The sequence below is a fragment of the Schistocerca nitens genome, chromosome 5, assembly GCF_023898315.1.
Source record: "Schistocerca nitens isolate TAMUIC-IGC-003100 chromosome 5, iqSchNite1.1, whole genome shotgun sequence".
In the NCBI taxonomy this organism is placed as follows: domain Eukaryota; kingdom Metazoa; phylum Arthropoda; class Insecta; order Orthoptera; family Acrididae; genus Schistocerca; species Schistocerca nitens.
Genome location: NC_064618.1, coordinates 204,599,026 through 204,613,157, shown reverse-complemented (window position 1 = coordinate 204,613,157; position 14,132 = coordinate 204,599,026). Strand labels below are relative to the sequence as shown.

At 47.1% G+C, this 14,132-nt stretch overlaps 1 protein-coding gene across 1 annotated transcript in view; it reads left to right on the top strand.

Annotated features, from left to right (window-relative positions):
* Positions 1 to 9,023: 9,023 nt before the first annotated feature.
* The window catches only part of LOC126260859 (sodium-coupled monocarboxylate transporter 2-like), a 52,785-nt gene continuing 47,676 nt past the window's right edge, over positions 9,024 to 14,132 (top strand). The window contains exon 1 of the mRNA XM_049958272.1: positions 9,024 to 9,131. Coding sequence (XP_049814229.1) covers positions 9,057 to 9,131 — 75 coding nt within the window. The 5' untranslated portion in view covers positions 9,024 to 9,056. The remainder of the gene's footprint in view (positions 9,132 to 14,132) is intronic.

Genomic DNA, 14,132 nt, shown 5'->3' with positions numbered 1-14,132 from the left:
ATGTTCCTTCTGCGATACTGCAGAAAGGCCTGGCAGAAATGTAGCCATTATATATGACTGCTGGCATCGGTGGTCACGAAAACGTATGGTCTCAAGAGGACCGAGTGTGGACGTTTACGTGGCACTACCGAGAAGGAAGAATATCGCATTCGGCCCATGGCTCCGGCACATTTTACTATATGTGCAGCAGTTGGCAGCACAGTCACGCAATGAACTGTTACAAGTCGGTTACTTCAAGAACAGCTCCAAGTTATACGCACTACGAGGGCTGTCCAGAAAGTAAGTTACGATCGGTCGCGAAATGGAAACGACTATGAAAATCCGATAAAGCTTTGCAAAGATGTGTTGGGCAGTGTCTCTAGTATGACTCTAGGTAGAATTACGTCGCTCTTTTCATTCCTGAGCTCTTAGTGAGCGCGTGAAGATGTTATAGAAAATAGTGTCTCCCGCCAAGTACGAGGGCCTGGTGAGAATTTTCCCCTGAAGCTATGCAGCCAACATTACATAACTGTCGTGCGGTTTCTTCTTCGAGACAATTCTCAGCCTCGTTCTGCAGGGGCAATGAAGATGTTCCTGCATCGTTTCAATTGGAAATGTTTGGTTACCCACAATACAGCCTGTTGTGTCGATTCCCTAAGGTCTCGACACAATGAGTGGCTAGGTGCACGCGAAACTAACGCAGACGGGCGTAAATTCTGAAACAGGAGACTGGATGAAAAACTATAAAGAAAAGAAGAGAGATTGTCATCTACTTAACTTGTAATGATGTTCTTCTTGTTGAAATACATCTCTTGCATAGTAGTAAGCAATTAGCAATGATACACATGGCGCCTTGCTAGGTAGTAGCGATGGACTAGCTGAAGGCTATTTAATCTGTCTCTCGGCAAATGAGAGGAAGACGTGATACGTCTTGTCGCAAGCTATGTCGTCCGTACAACTGGGGCGAGGTCAAGTCCGTGTCTTGTGACCTGCCCTGTGGTGGCGCTACGTTTGCGAATACACAGTGGCGACACGCGGGTCCGACATGTACTACAGGACCGCGGCCGATTTAAGTTACCACCTAGCAAGTGTGGTGTCTAGCGGTGACACCACATTCCTCCCCCGCAAATCGGCGAACGGTCGTGAGATAAGGCTTCCGCCCGCCGTGGGGAGGACCCCATGTTGACGTATGCGATGAGGTGGGGAGCCTAACAACAGGCGAGGCTGTGCCACCCGCACCCGGCCATTCGGTCCGAGGGGAGCTAGGAAACGCCTGCAAACCTAGTCCAGGGTGCACGTCAACATGAGGTGTATGCGCACGTAATGAGACAGAAGGGTCGACCTCCATGTGGTCGGAGCACCCGACGGGCGAAGACGACATCTGGTCCGGAGCGGGCAAGAGGTCCATGGCGGAGGACGGCTGGTCACGGGAAGCGAGCGGCGGCGCGTGACCCAGGGAGGCGCGAGGCGGCTGCAGCGAAGCGTCCGCTGCGGGCGGCGCCGGCGGCGGCTGCGGCGGCGCGACGCCATGAGGCAAAATGGAAGGCATCGTCGGTAACACCTGGGGATGAGGCGAGCCAGTAGATGGGTCCCCAAGGCGCTGACCGGACGGCTCCGTCGCTGAAAGCAGACGGGGAGCGGCAGAACCCAGGCGACGACAGAGGCGCAGCTGATTGAGATGCCGACGCACCTCACCAGAGGCCCCCAAAACCAAATACATCGCGCGGCCGAGGCAGCGAAGAATGCGCCCTGCGAGCCAACGCTGTGAACCGCGATAGTTGCGATAATAGACAACGTCGCCAGGAGCAAAAGCAGGAGTCTGCCGCTGCACAGGAACCTGATGTGGCGGATGCAGCAAAGACATCAGAGTTCGATGAGGACGACCATGGAGCAACTCAGCCGGCGAGCGACCATCGCGGGGCTGAGAGCGATATGAGGACAAAAAGAGCAACAAAGCGTCCTCCCGAGAATGCGACTCTTTCAACTTCAACATCTGCGACTTGAAAGTCCGGACCAATCGTTCAGCGGCACCGTTTGACTGAGGCGAAAACGGCGCGGATGTCAGATGTTGAATACCATTGGCCTGGCAGAATGACTGAAATTCTGCGGACATGAATTGTGGGCCATTGTCGGAAACAATAGTCTGCGGAAGACCTTCAATGCAAAAGATAGCAGACAAGGCTTGGATTGTGGCAGAAGACGTCGTGGAAGACATCCGGACAACAAAAGGAAAATTACTGAAAGCATCGACCACAACCAACCATCGAGCATTCCAGAAGGGACCAGCAAAATCGATGTGCAAGCGTTGCCAAGGGGAAGTGGCTTTCGGCCATGCAAAGAATTTCCGCGGCGGTGCGGATTGTTGTTCGGCACACGCCACGCAAGAGGAGCACATATTCGTAATCGCAGCATCGATTCCGAACCAAGTACAGTGCTGTCGAGCAAGTTGTTTCGTTCGCACTATACCCCAATGTCCTTGGTGAAGAAGCTGTAAGACAGAGGACTGTAGCGAACGTGGGACCACGACTCGGGATTGATCATTATCGGAACGCAACAACAAAACACCACGTCGTACAAAAAGTCTCTCCTTGTGAGCAAAAAATCTGCGAACCAAAGGATCCTCGATCCGTGACTTTGACAAGGGCCATTGCGTAGCAACAAAACGCAAAACGGGAGCAAGGACAGGGTCAGCAGCTGTGGCAGTAGCTACACGACGAAAATCAATCGGAAACGATGCGACCACGTCATCGGCTTCCGAATCAATGAACACGCAAGCAAGTTCGGAAGAATCGAATGCTTTATCCTCAGCAACAGGCAAACGGGACAACGCATCAGCGTTTCCGTGCTTAGCAGTGGACCGATACAAGATATCGTAGCGGTACTGCGAGAGAAAAAGCGACCAGCGAATGAATTTCTGCGCTGTACGTGGAGGTACAGGCTTGTTCGGATGAAAAAGCGATGTCAAAGGTTTGTGGTCGGTGATGATTGTAAAGTGACGACCATACAAGAAGTCATGAAACTTGGTAACACCAAACACAAGAGCCAAAGCTTCCTTCTCTATGTGGGAATAATTTCTTTGCGCAGATGAGAGCAATTTGGACGCAAAGGCAATAGGGCGATCATGCGAGCCATCTTTGTGTGCAAGCACAGCACCGATCCCGAAATCCGATGCATCAACCAACAACAAAAGGGGTTTTCGGGGATCGAATGGCGTAAGGCAAGTATTGGAAAGTAACGCCGATTTCAACTGGCGAAAGGCGCGTTCGCATTCCGTCGTCCAGACGAACGGAACACCTTTACGGCGTAAGCGATGAAGCGGAGCTGAAATGGAAGAAGCATTGCGCACAAACTTTGAATAATAATTTACCTTACCCAGCACACTCTGTAGCTGTTTTAAGTTCTGCGGTGACGGCAAGTCCTGAATGGCACGAAGGTGCTCTGGACTCGGATGTATACCTTGGGCATTTATGACATGCCCCAGGTACGGTAAGTCACGAGCAAAAAACACACATTTGTCCTTCCTCAAGCGAAGACCATTCTGACGCAATACCTGAAATAATGTTCGGAGATTTTGCAAATGTTCTGCTTCTGTCTGTCCTGAGATTACAATATCGTCCAGATAGTTCGCAGCTGTAGGGACCGACGCACAAACAGTTTGTAAATATTGCTGAAACAAAGCAGGGGCGGATGCACACCCGAATGGCAGTCTTTTGAAGCGATACAAGCCAAGATGCGTGTTTACCACTAAGACGCGCTGGGATTCGTCGTCCACAGGTATTTGCAAGTACGCATCTGCTAGGTCCAATTTTGAAAAATATTTTCCCGGGCACAGTTTGTCAAAAAGATCTTCCGGGCGGGGCAAAGGAAAAGTAGCAGTCACAAGTTGCGGATTCACAGTTGCCTTGAAGTCCACACAAAGTCTCAGTTTTCCGGAAGGTTTTGGCAAAATGACTAAGGGTGAGGCCCAGAGAGAAGCCTGCACACGTTCAATGACACCTTGAGATTCTAAATCGTGCAATGTTCGTGCGACCTCATCACGCAATGCGTGGGGAACATTGCGCGCTCTGAAAAATTTCGGTTGCGCGTTGTCGTTCAGTTCCAAATGCGCTTCATAGTTCTTAGCGCAACCAAGGCCCGGTGCAAAAATGTCTGCAAATTCTTCACAAAGACTAGAAACACTGGCGGAAGGCACAGTCTGATTCACTGATAGGACCTGATTCACTATAGACAAATTAAACAATTGAAACAAATCTAATCCAAACAAGTTCACTGCACTAGAGGAACGAAGAACATAAAATGACACAAGTTTTGTCTGTCCCTTGTATGTTGCAATAAGGCTGCACTGTCCTAACACAGGTATATGCTGTCCTGAGTAACTAGTTAACGTAACATTTGCGGCACGCAATGGCGGGGCGCCCAGTTGTTTGTACGTGTCGTGATTGAGCAAGGAAACTGCAGCTCCGGTATCGAGCTGGAATGGTATTACTTTTCCTGCAAAGTCTAAGTCCACAAAAAGTTTATTGTCTTGTTGACGACAAGAGCGACTGTCTCGTGCAAGTTGAACTGATACAGGTCCAGAAGCACTGGCAACTTTACGGGATTTCCGGCGACGTCGACGCACACGTTGGGTGGGACGAACACAGTCACTGTTAGCTAAAGTGTCACTGGACGGGTGGGCATGAACTACATGAATGTCCATGGGCGAAGGTCCACGAGCCTGATTGTCCTGGGTTCGATTCCGGCGCGAAGCAAAAGGCCTGGAATTTGTGTGATTGTCTGATCTTAACTTTTTCTGGCAAACACTTTGTACATGTCCTTTCTTTTGACAGTAAAAGCAAATAGCTTGGCGTGACGGGCAATTTTCACGCGAATGTCTAGTTGCACACCGCGGGCAAGATTTCACTGCATTGGCTTGCTTACGCGGCGCACGTGGTTGCAAGCGAGGCGGCCGCAGCGAAGTCGGGCGCGAGGGCCGCTTAGCGTCCCGTGCAGCGGGCCCGGCGGGCCGATTAATGTGACACACTGCTGGCGAAGTTTCAAATGATTCCTGAGCAAAGTCAAGTGTGTCTTGCCTGTCCAAAATGTCTATCACTTGTTGCAGGGAGGGATTAACTAGCTTCAAAATCTGTTCCCTTATGCGAACATCAGAAACGTTCTGTGCAATTGCATCACGCACCATAGTATCTGAATATGGGAGGCCACATTCACAGGCAAACGCGCAGTCTCTAGTAAGTCCTTGCAAAGTTGCTACCCACTCCCTATTAGTCTGACCGGCCGTACGTTTTGTACGAAAAAACGTATACCGTTTGGCAACTACATTTACTGTTTCTTTGAAATAGGCATCTAAAGCCGACAAAATTTCCTCGTAGGTCAGAGTTGCTACGTCGCGTCGGGGAAACAATTTCACTATCACCCGGTAGGTAGACACACCGACACAAGAAAGCAAAAACGGCTGCCGCTCTTTACCTTGAATTCCATAAGCAGTGAGGTGGAAGTTGAACTGATCGGCCCACTCAGTCCAGCTTTCGGTTGTGGCCTCGAAGGGCCTAAATGGCGGTGCGACAGCGTTGTGTGGCTGCGGTAGCGAAGAAGCGGCTGCCGCCGCATCGGTTTGCAGCGCACGTTGACCCTGGACGAGCTGTCCAAGGGCTTCCAATAACGCCTGCGTCTGCTGATTCTGCAAGCGAAAAAATTCGGACAGTACATCTGGAGAATGCGGCGAAGCCATGACACAAGCAAATTAGAGCAAATAGAACACAAAGACTGCAACGTGGGCGCGGCACCACTCCTCGGCGCCAAAATATTGTTGTGTCGATTCCCTAAGGTCTCGACACAATGAGTGGCTAGGTGCACGCGAAACTAACGCAGACGGGCGTAAATTCTGAAACAGGAGACTGGATGAAAAACTATAAAGAAAAGAAGAGAGATTGTCATCTACTTAACTTGTAATGATGTTCTTCTTGTTGAAATACATCTCTTGCATAGTAGTAAGCAATTAGCAATGATACACATGGCGCCTTGCTAGGTAGTAGCGATGGACTAGCTGAAGGCTATTTAATCTGTCTCTCGGCAAATGAGAGGAAGACGTGATACGTCTTGTCGCAAGCTATGTCGTCCGTACAACTGGGGCGAGGTCAAGTCCGTGTCTTGTGACCTGCCCTGTGGTGGCGCTACGTTTGCGAATACACAGTGGCGACACGCGGGTCCGACATGTACTACAGGACCGCGGCCGATTTAAGTTACCACCTAGCAAGTGTGGTGTCTAGCGGTGACACCACACAGCCCATAATTGTCTCCCACTGAGTTTTATCTCTGCTCAAACGAACCGCTGGCTATGAAGACAACATTTTGGCACAGACAATGAGCTTTAGGCCAGCGTAGAGTATTGGCAGATAGCACTGGTGGTTGCCTTCTATGATGAGGGTGTTGGAAAGTTGGTACAACGCTACGACGAATGTCTGAGTCAGAACGGCGACTACATAGAGAAGTAACTGAAAGGTGTAGCTAACTGTTACAAATGAAACATTTCTGATTTTCACTGTGATTTTCATTTCGCGATCTATCGTAACTTACTTTCTGGACAGCCCTCGTATATCGTACCTTACGCTCAGCCCAAAACACCGCTGTTTGCAACTTCAGTGGTATCAAGCGAGAGCTCGGTGGAGGTCAGGGTGGAAGTCTGCTGTTTTTTCTGATGACAGCTGGTTCTGCTTCGACGCCAGTGATGGTCGTGTGTCCGTTAGAAGAAGACCAGAGGAGTGCCTGCAGCCAACTTGGTGACAGACACACTGGATCTACACCTGGCGTTGTGGTCTGTGGTGCAATTTCGTATGACAGCAGGAGAACTCTCGTAGTTGTCCCAAGCACCTTGACTGCATATCTGAACATCAATCTGATGATTCGACATGTTGTGCTGCCATTCATGAACGGCATTCCTGGGGGTGTTTTCCAAAAGGACAACGTTCGCCTGCATGTCGCTGTTGTGACACAACATGCTCTACACAGTGTCGATAAGTGGCCTTGGTATGTTCGATCATCATATCTGGCTCAGATCGATCACATATCGGACGTCGTCGTACGACAGCTCCAGCGTCATCCACAACCAGCATTATCAGTCCCTGTATTGAGCGACCAATTGCAAAAACATGGAACTCCCTTGCACAATCAGACATCCCGCACCTCTAAAACACAGTTTACCTGCATTTAACTTTTGCAGTAGCTTATCTCGGGCTTACGTTAACATTCCATGGAATGTTTATCACTTAAATATGTTACCTAGACAAAAGTATTGCCGAAATTTCGTGATCCTACATTAATTAGTTTTTCGTGTTGCTATTTCTTTTCGATGTCCATGTATTTTGTATTGGTAGAGCATTTTCCCGCAAAAGGCAAAAGTCCCGAGTTCGAGTCTCGGTCCGGCACACAGTTTTAATCTGCCAGGAAGTTTCATATCAGCGGACACTCTGCCTAAATTTTATATATCTGGAGTGTAGCTGAAATGGCTTGCGAATGTGCTACCATCAAAGGTACAATACTGGTACAAAATTAATAGGCAAGATGCTGAAACTGAAGGTTTGTTCGGCGTACTAAAAAAAAAAAAAAAAAAAAAAAAAAAAGCTAGAGACTTCCGAAATCTACTGCATGTGAGCATTGCTAAAAATTAACGATTCATATCGTATAAAGTGAAGCGGTATCACAAAGAAGGAGTAAATGTATATGATAGGCATAGGAACTACAGTTGCTAAGATTCCTAGGATACGCGAACCGATGTAGTAGTATACTAGAAAACTGGAGAGAACAACAAAGAGTGTCAAACAGAAAATCGATGATGGGGTCAGAATTGCAAATACTTGTTTTGCTTAGATAGGGAAACTTGGGTGACCGCTGCAAAGCAAACAACAAATTCAAATGTGTGTGATTTCCTAAGGGATCAAACTGCTGAGATCATCGGTCCCTGGACTTACACACCACTTAAACTAACTTATGCTAAGAGCAACACACGCAGTCATGCCCGAGGGAGGACTCGAACCTCCGACGGGGGGGGAGGGGGGGGCACGCATTCCGTGACATGGTGCCTCAAACCGCGCGGCCACTCCGCGCTGCTACAACACTTTGACAGTAAGTTGGAAAATTCTTGGAAGGTAATGGCTCCACTGCTTAAAATTTATGACGACGCTTTCTACTTATAAATCTTCTGTTAGTGCAGTTTTAGTTTCTAAAGCCACCTCAGAAATTGATTTCATTCATCTTCCACGTAACGTGATTTACATTTTAACTATATGTATAGTATGGGAATTTCGTGCGAGATGCATTCTGTCTACTATCCCCGAAAGAGAGCGAGAGCACAGGAGTTTGAATATCTGCAGAGGAATGGGATATTGTTTCTGGGCTTCTTATTTTAAAGGTGAATACTACCTACAGTTAAAAATGGAGGGGATTTAAGCCCTAACGTCCCGTCAACACGAAAGTCTATTCAGTCGGAACAACCGTTCGACAAGTTAATGACAGTAAGAAAATTCGAAGTGTCGATGGGAACCACTCTTATTTTGACTAGAGAAATCACCGAAATCTTACTTGAGCACTGTTATCAAGGACGACTTGTGGGAGTCGGGAATATTAACCAGGCCCCCAACAGGTTCCGTTCTGTAGTTTGTTTCTGACTAATTGATTACACGTGTTAGTGAAGCAGTAAACACCTGATTACTAGAATTTTTTTACAAAAGTACAGGAAATGTCGCAGTCGAGACGATATCAGTTTGTTTCCTTGGACCACTATCGATTTCCTTCTGTCCTTACCTTACAGAACGGGCAATGTTACTAGCAGTCGCATGAAGTTCATTTGTATCTAAGAGAACGGATAACTGTGCAAATAATAGCTGTAGTACTTGCTGCGTGCTGCATCCATACAAGTTTATCTTAGAGACAACTTATCATCGTTAGCAGGCGACTCGTCTACATTCGGGAAGCAATGAAAAATGTTGAACAGTATTTAATCTGTTTGTATAGAAATTAATTAATTACTAATTTAAGCTTCATTTCGCAGGACCCTGGCTGGCTTCACCTTTGGCATAATCCTCATGAAGGTCATCAGCGTCTTTACTGGGTTTCTGCTCTATGCCACCTACCGCGACTGTGATCCTGTTAAAACCCATGTAAGTGCTATGCAGTATTTAGAAATCTTCTGACTCAAATACTTTAGTTGAATATTGTTAGCTTCGTGTGTCAGTGCATTATCTCATGAATTTTGATATATGAAACATTTGAGCTTGAATTTCTTGCGTAAGTAAATATATCTTCTGCTCCTTTCGGTAATGGATTACTGTCTGATATTCTTCTATACTGATCGGTTTACGGCGTCATGACAAAAATAGCAATTAAAAACTATTCATTAAGTAGCAGATGATGCTCTTACGTTACATCTACATCTACATACATACTCCGAAATCTACCATACGGTGCGTGGCGGAGGGTACCTCGTACCACAACAAGCATCTTCTCTCCCTGTTCCACTTCCAAACAGAACGAGGGAAAAATGACTGCCTATATGCCTCTGCACGAGCCCTAATCTCGCTTATGTTATCTTTGTGGTCTTTCCGCGAAATGTAAGTTGGCGGCAGTAAAATTGTACTGCAGTCAGCCTCAAATGCTGGTTCTCTAAATTTCCTCAGTGGCGATTCACGAAAAGAACGCCTCCTTTCCTCTAGAGACTCCCACCCGAGTTCCTGAAGCATTTCCTAACACTCGAGAGATGATCAAACCTACCAGTAACAAATCTAGCAGCTCGCCTCTGAATTGCTTCTATGTCCTCCCTCAATCCGACCTGATAGGGATCCCAAACGCTCGAGCAGTACTCAACAATAGGTTGTATTAGTGTTTTATAAGCGGTCTCCTTTACAGATGAACCACATATTCCCAAAATTCTACCCATGAACCGAAGACGACTATCCGCTTTCCCCACAACTGCCATTACATGCTTGTCCCACTTCATATCGCTCTGCAATGTTACGCCCAAATATTTAAGCGACGTGACTGTGTCAAGCGCTACACTACTAATGGAGTATTCAAACATTACGGGATTCTTTTTTCTATTAATCTGCATTAATTTACATTTATCTATATTTAGAGTTAGCTGCCATTATTTACACCAATCACAAATCCTGTCCAAATCATCTTGTATCCTTCTACAGTCACTCAACGACGACACCGTCCCGTACACCACAGCATCATCAGCAAACAGCCGCACATTGCTATCCACCCTATCCAAAAGATCATTTATGTAGATAGTAAACGACAGCGGACCTACCACACTTCCCTGGGGCACTCCAGATGATACCCTCACCTCCGATGAACACTCACCATCGTGGAAAACGTACTGGGTTCTATTACTTAAGAAGTCCTTATAGACTAACTGAATATCCGTCACTACTAATTACTTTGTTCCCATCTTCTGTTATTATATCTTCTCCTTCCCCATCTGCCTGTCCCTGCTTCATTCCGTCTGTGTCGATCTCCTCCTGCCCTCTCACTGTCTCTCTCCTCCACCCCTCTTTCTGTCCATTTCCTCCTCCGACAAGCATCGATGTTTTTCTTCCCTAAACGTTCGTCTCCTCTCACACTTCTAATTCCAACTCCTCCCCCTTCCATGTCTGGTCTTCTCCTCCTGTGCCTCATCCTGTCCATCTCCTCCTCCCTCCTCTTTCCTTTATCCACCTATCTCCACCTCTCCTCTCTCTCTCTCTCTCTGTTCAACTCCTCTTTCCTCTCTGTGGCAGTTTCCTCCTCCCCCTCTCTCTTCATCCGCTCCTACATCCTCTGTGTGCTTATGTCTTCCACCCGCCTTCTCCCCCTCTTTCTTTTCCTTGTCCGCCTTCTCCTCTCCCTTCTTTTTGTCCCACTCCCCCACTCCTATCTCTGTATCTGTTCCTACCACCTGTCTATTTCCTCCTCCCCCCCCCTCGCACTAGCTGTCCATCCCCTCATACCCCCTTCTCTCTCGGCGTTATCAGGATTACCCCAGTACTAGCCTTGTAATTCTTCCTCCCACAGTAATTGTTTTCAGATACCAACTAATATGTGGACGGAATTCGATGAAATCGTTCCAGGGATTTAGGGTGAGCCTTTTACGTGAGGAAAATGTGATGAAGACTGTGGAAGGCGACTGCCATGTCAGTACCAGACAGTTGGCCCACCAGTACAGGGTAAGCCAAATGACCGCGTGGAACATTCTCCATGACAACTGTTAAAACCATTATCACTTACAGCGTGTGCAGGGCTTACTAACGACAGATTTTGCACATCGGCAGCAGTTCTGTCACTGGTTTCTTCTCCAGGCAACCACGATTCCGAGATTTGCGTCATCCATCCTTTTGACAGACGAGGCCATCTTCAAAGAGTGACATTTCAACTTTCGTAACAGTCATCTCTGGGACAGTATGCGAAATTCCCATGGTATGGTGACAGCGAATCATCAGCATCGGTGCAGCTGGACTGTGTGGGTCGGGATAGTTGGCGACCGTAATTTGAGACCAGTTTTCCTTCCACGTCGCCGGAACTATCGACGTTCCTTGCGGTTGACTTTGCCTCCCCTGCTGGAAGAGATTCCATTGATAATTCGAAGGGTTGGGTGGCTGCTACATGACGGTGCTCCAGCCGACATCGCTGTTAACGTCCGGACGTATGTCAATCGTTTCTTCCCTGGTCGATGGATCGGACGAGGGGGTTCAGTTTCATGGCCTGATCGTTCACCTGATCAATACCTGTGGGATTTCTGGTTACGGAGCCTTCTCAGGAGTATGATGTTTGCAGAACCAAATCCAGGTATGGAGACACTGGAGCAGCGTATTCATACTGCCTTTGATACTGTTCAGATGCAGCCTGGACAATGCGAAGGAATGAGGCAGAACTCGCTACGACGAGTACACTCTTGCATTGAGGTACATGGACACCGTTTGCAACTCATACTGTGACTGCGGCTGCCTGGTACAGCGCGTGTTAGACCGCGGTCTCTGTAACGAAGTATGATTGAATAAATGGTCTCTATCATGGAAAACCATGCATTTCTGGACATAAGTTCATTAGATCTTTTTGTTCCTTATCCTCTCATCGATCACTCCCTAGAATTTGTACACGGTGGAAAAAATCACCCTGTATTAATCTGCTAGCCATTGTTTAACTTAACGTCGTCGTGATTGTAGAAATATATCGGTCAAAGTCTTAAAAAAAAGAACATTTGTAGCACTCACAGATCATAATTTTATGTTAACATCAAGCACATCACTCTAATTTACCACATCCGATACCACCCAAACTGTTCCAACGTAATAATTGGTTAAGTTATTGGGAAATAGAGGGATATACCGTCAAAACGCACTGTATTGTTGGAGAGAGTGTGTTCTCGACGCTCACAGAGCACGGATGTCGTCATGTACGGGTCGGTAATGTGGCAGTAGTGCGCAGAACTAATTACACAGACAGTATCACGGCATCTGACTACGACGAGTTCGTGTGCAATGGACGATGTGAAAACACTGAGAATTTTCATGTTCTGGACTTTTCACTTGTCTCATCTATGAGAATCCTCCACCACCAGTGAAAACTCCGTTGATTAGGATCAACAGTGAGTCTGCGGGTTCTAACCGACCGATGGACCAAATGCGTAACAAATCACTACCAGGGTCAATGTTGGACCATCCAGGCCGAAGCCGAGATCACTCAGAATAATTTCCTCGTTAGTGGCTATAGGTTTCACCGTCCCAGTAATGTAATTCTGTTCACCATACGCGAGAACACAGTCATACGACAACCAGATTACGTAACAAAAGGAAGGTGCTGGGTTTGATGAGCCGTGATTAAACGTTAGTACATGAACAGTGACGAAATGCCACGGTTGGTTCTCTGAGTTTCCTCCTTGTGTGTAGCGCGTTCCTTTTGAAACTCCCGCTTCGCACTCTGCTGTTTCCTTACCTTGGCCAGCGGGCGCTGTGGCGTTGCTGCGGCCGGCTGCCTGCCGTGTTTTCGAGAGAGTCTCGTTTTGGAGGAGGGACTGTAATTGCTAACGTCTGAAAGCGATCAAAGGGGATGAGGCCTGGTTGTCCATTGGAACTCCTATCGTACGGATATCGCTGGACTTAAAGTAGGACTTTTTGACCATTATTTTGCGTTATTTGCAAGCGACTGGGGATTCCGGCGTCTGCAGTAATTCGGTGAAGATTATTTGTTTCATCGGTGTGTAAATGACTGAACAAGGAGCAGTTTATTTAATGTTCACCTTATGCTCGTGTTCTGCGTATGCTGGTTTCGAGTGTAAATTTGACCCTCACCGCCGGCCTGTGTGGCCGTGCGGTTCTAAGCGCTTCAGTTTGGAACCGCGTGACCGCTACGGTCGCAGGTTCGAATCCTGCCTCGGGCATGGATGTGTGTGATGTCCTTAGGTTAGTTAGGTTTAAGTAGTTCTAAGTTCTAGAGGACTGATGACCTCAGAAGTTAAGTCCCATAGTGCTCCGAGCCATTTGAACCATTTTTTTGACTCTCACCTTTGTCCGTTGATTTTGAGTGCATCGTCAAATACTGAATCCAAGTAGTGGCTTTCAATTAATTAGCTGGGTTCTTCCTTTTCCTCGTCACGACGCGTGTTAAATGACAATGTAGAATTGTAGACCATAACTTGCTACCGCATTTGCCTGGCTTCAGTAACAGAGCCTAACATGCTAACTAATTAAGGCCTGTGGTAAACAAAGGTATTTCAGTATATTGCAAATATTATCTGAAATGTAACTGATTTATAGTGCGGTAGTTGATTCTGGAGTATGAACGGACGTGCTGTCACGTCTGCCGTGTAAGGGAATCCTGATAGTTTTGATTACCTTCTGACCAGGGTCCTTGCTCGACGCGTGTCTTTAAATACGCCGCTAACCTGGGTAGCGTATGTTGTGACTATTTTAAATTAATCACCGCTCAATAGCATAACACAGTTTGTCGGCAGCCAGAAGCCGTGTATGTGTTCTTTATTTCTTTATTCTAGTCAATCTATAAGCATGCTATTCTTAATTTGTTACTCTAGGTAGCCATTAAGCTGCCTTTTTGGGGGTGTTCAGATCGAGTGCGGGTCCTTTGAGTATAGATTTGTCAATTTCCAATTTGTTTTGTAAAGAAAG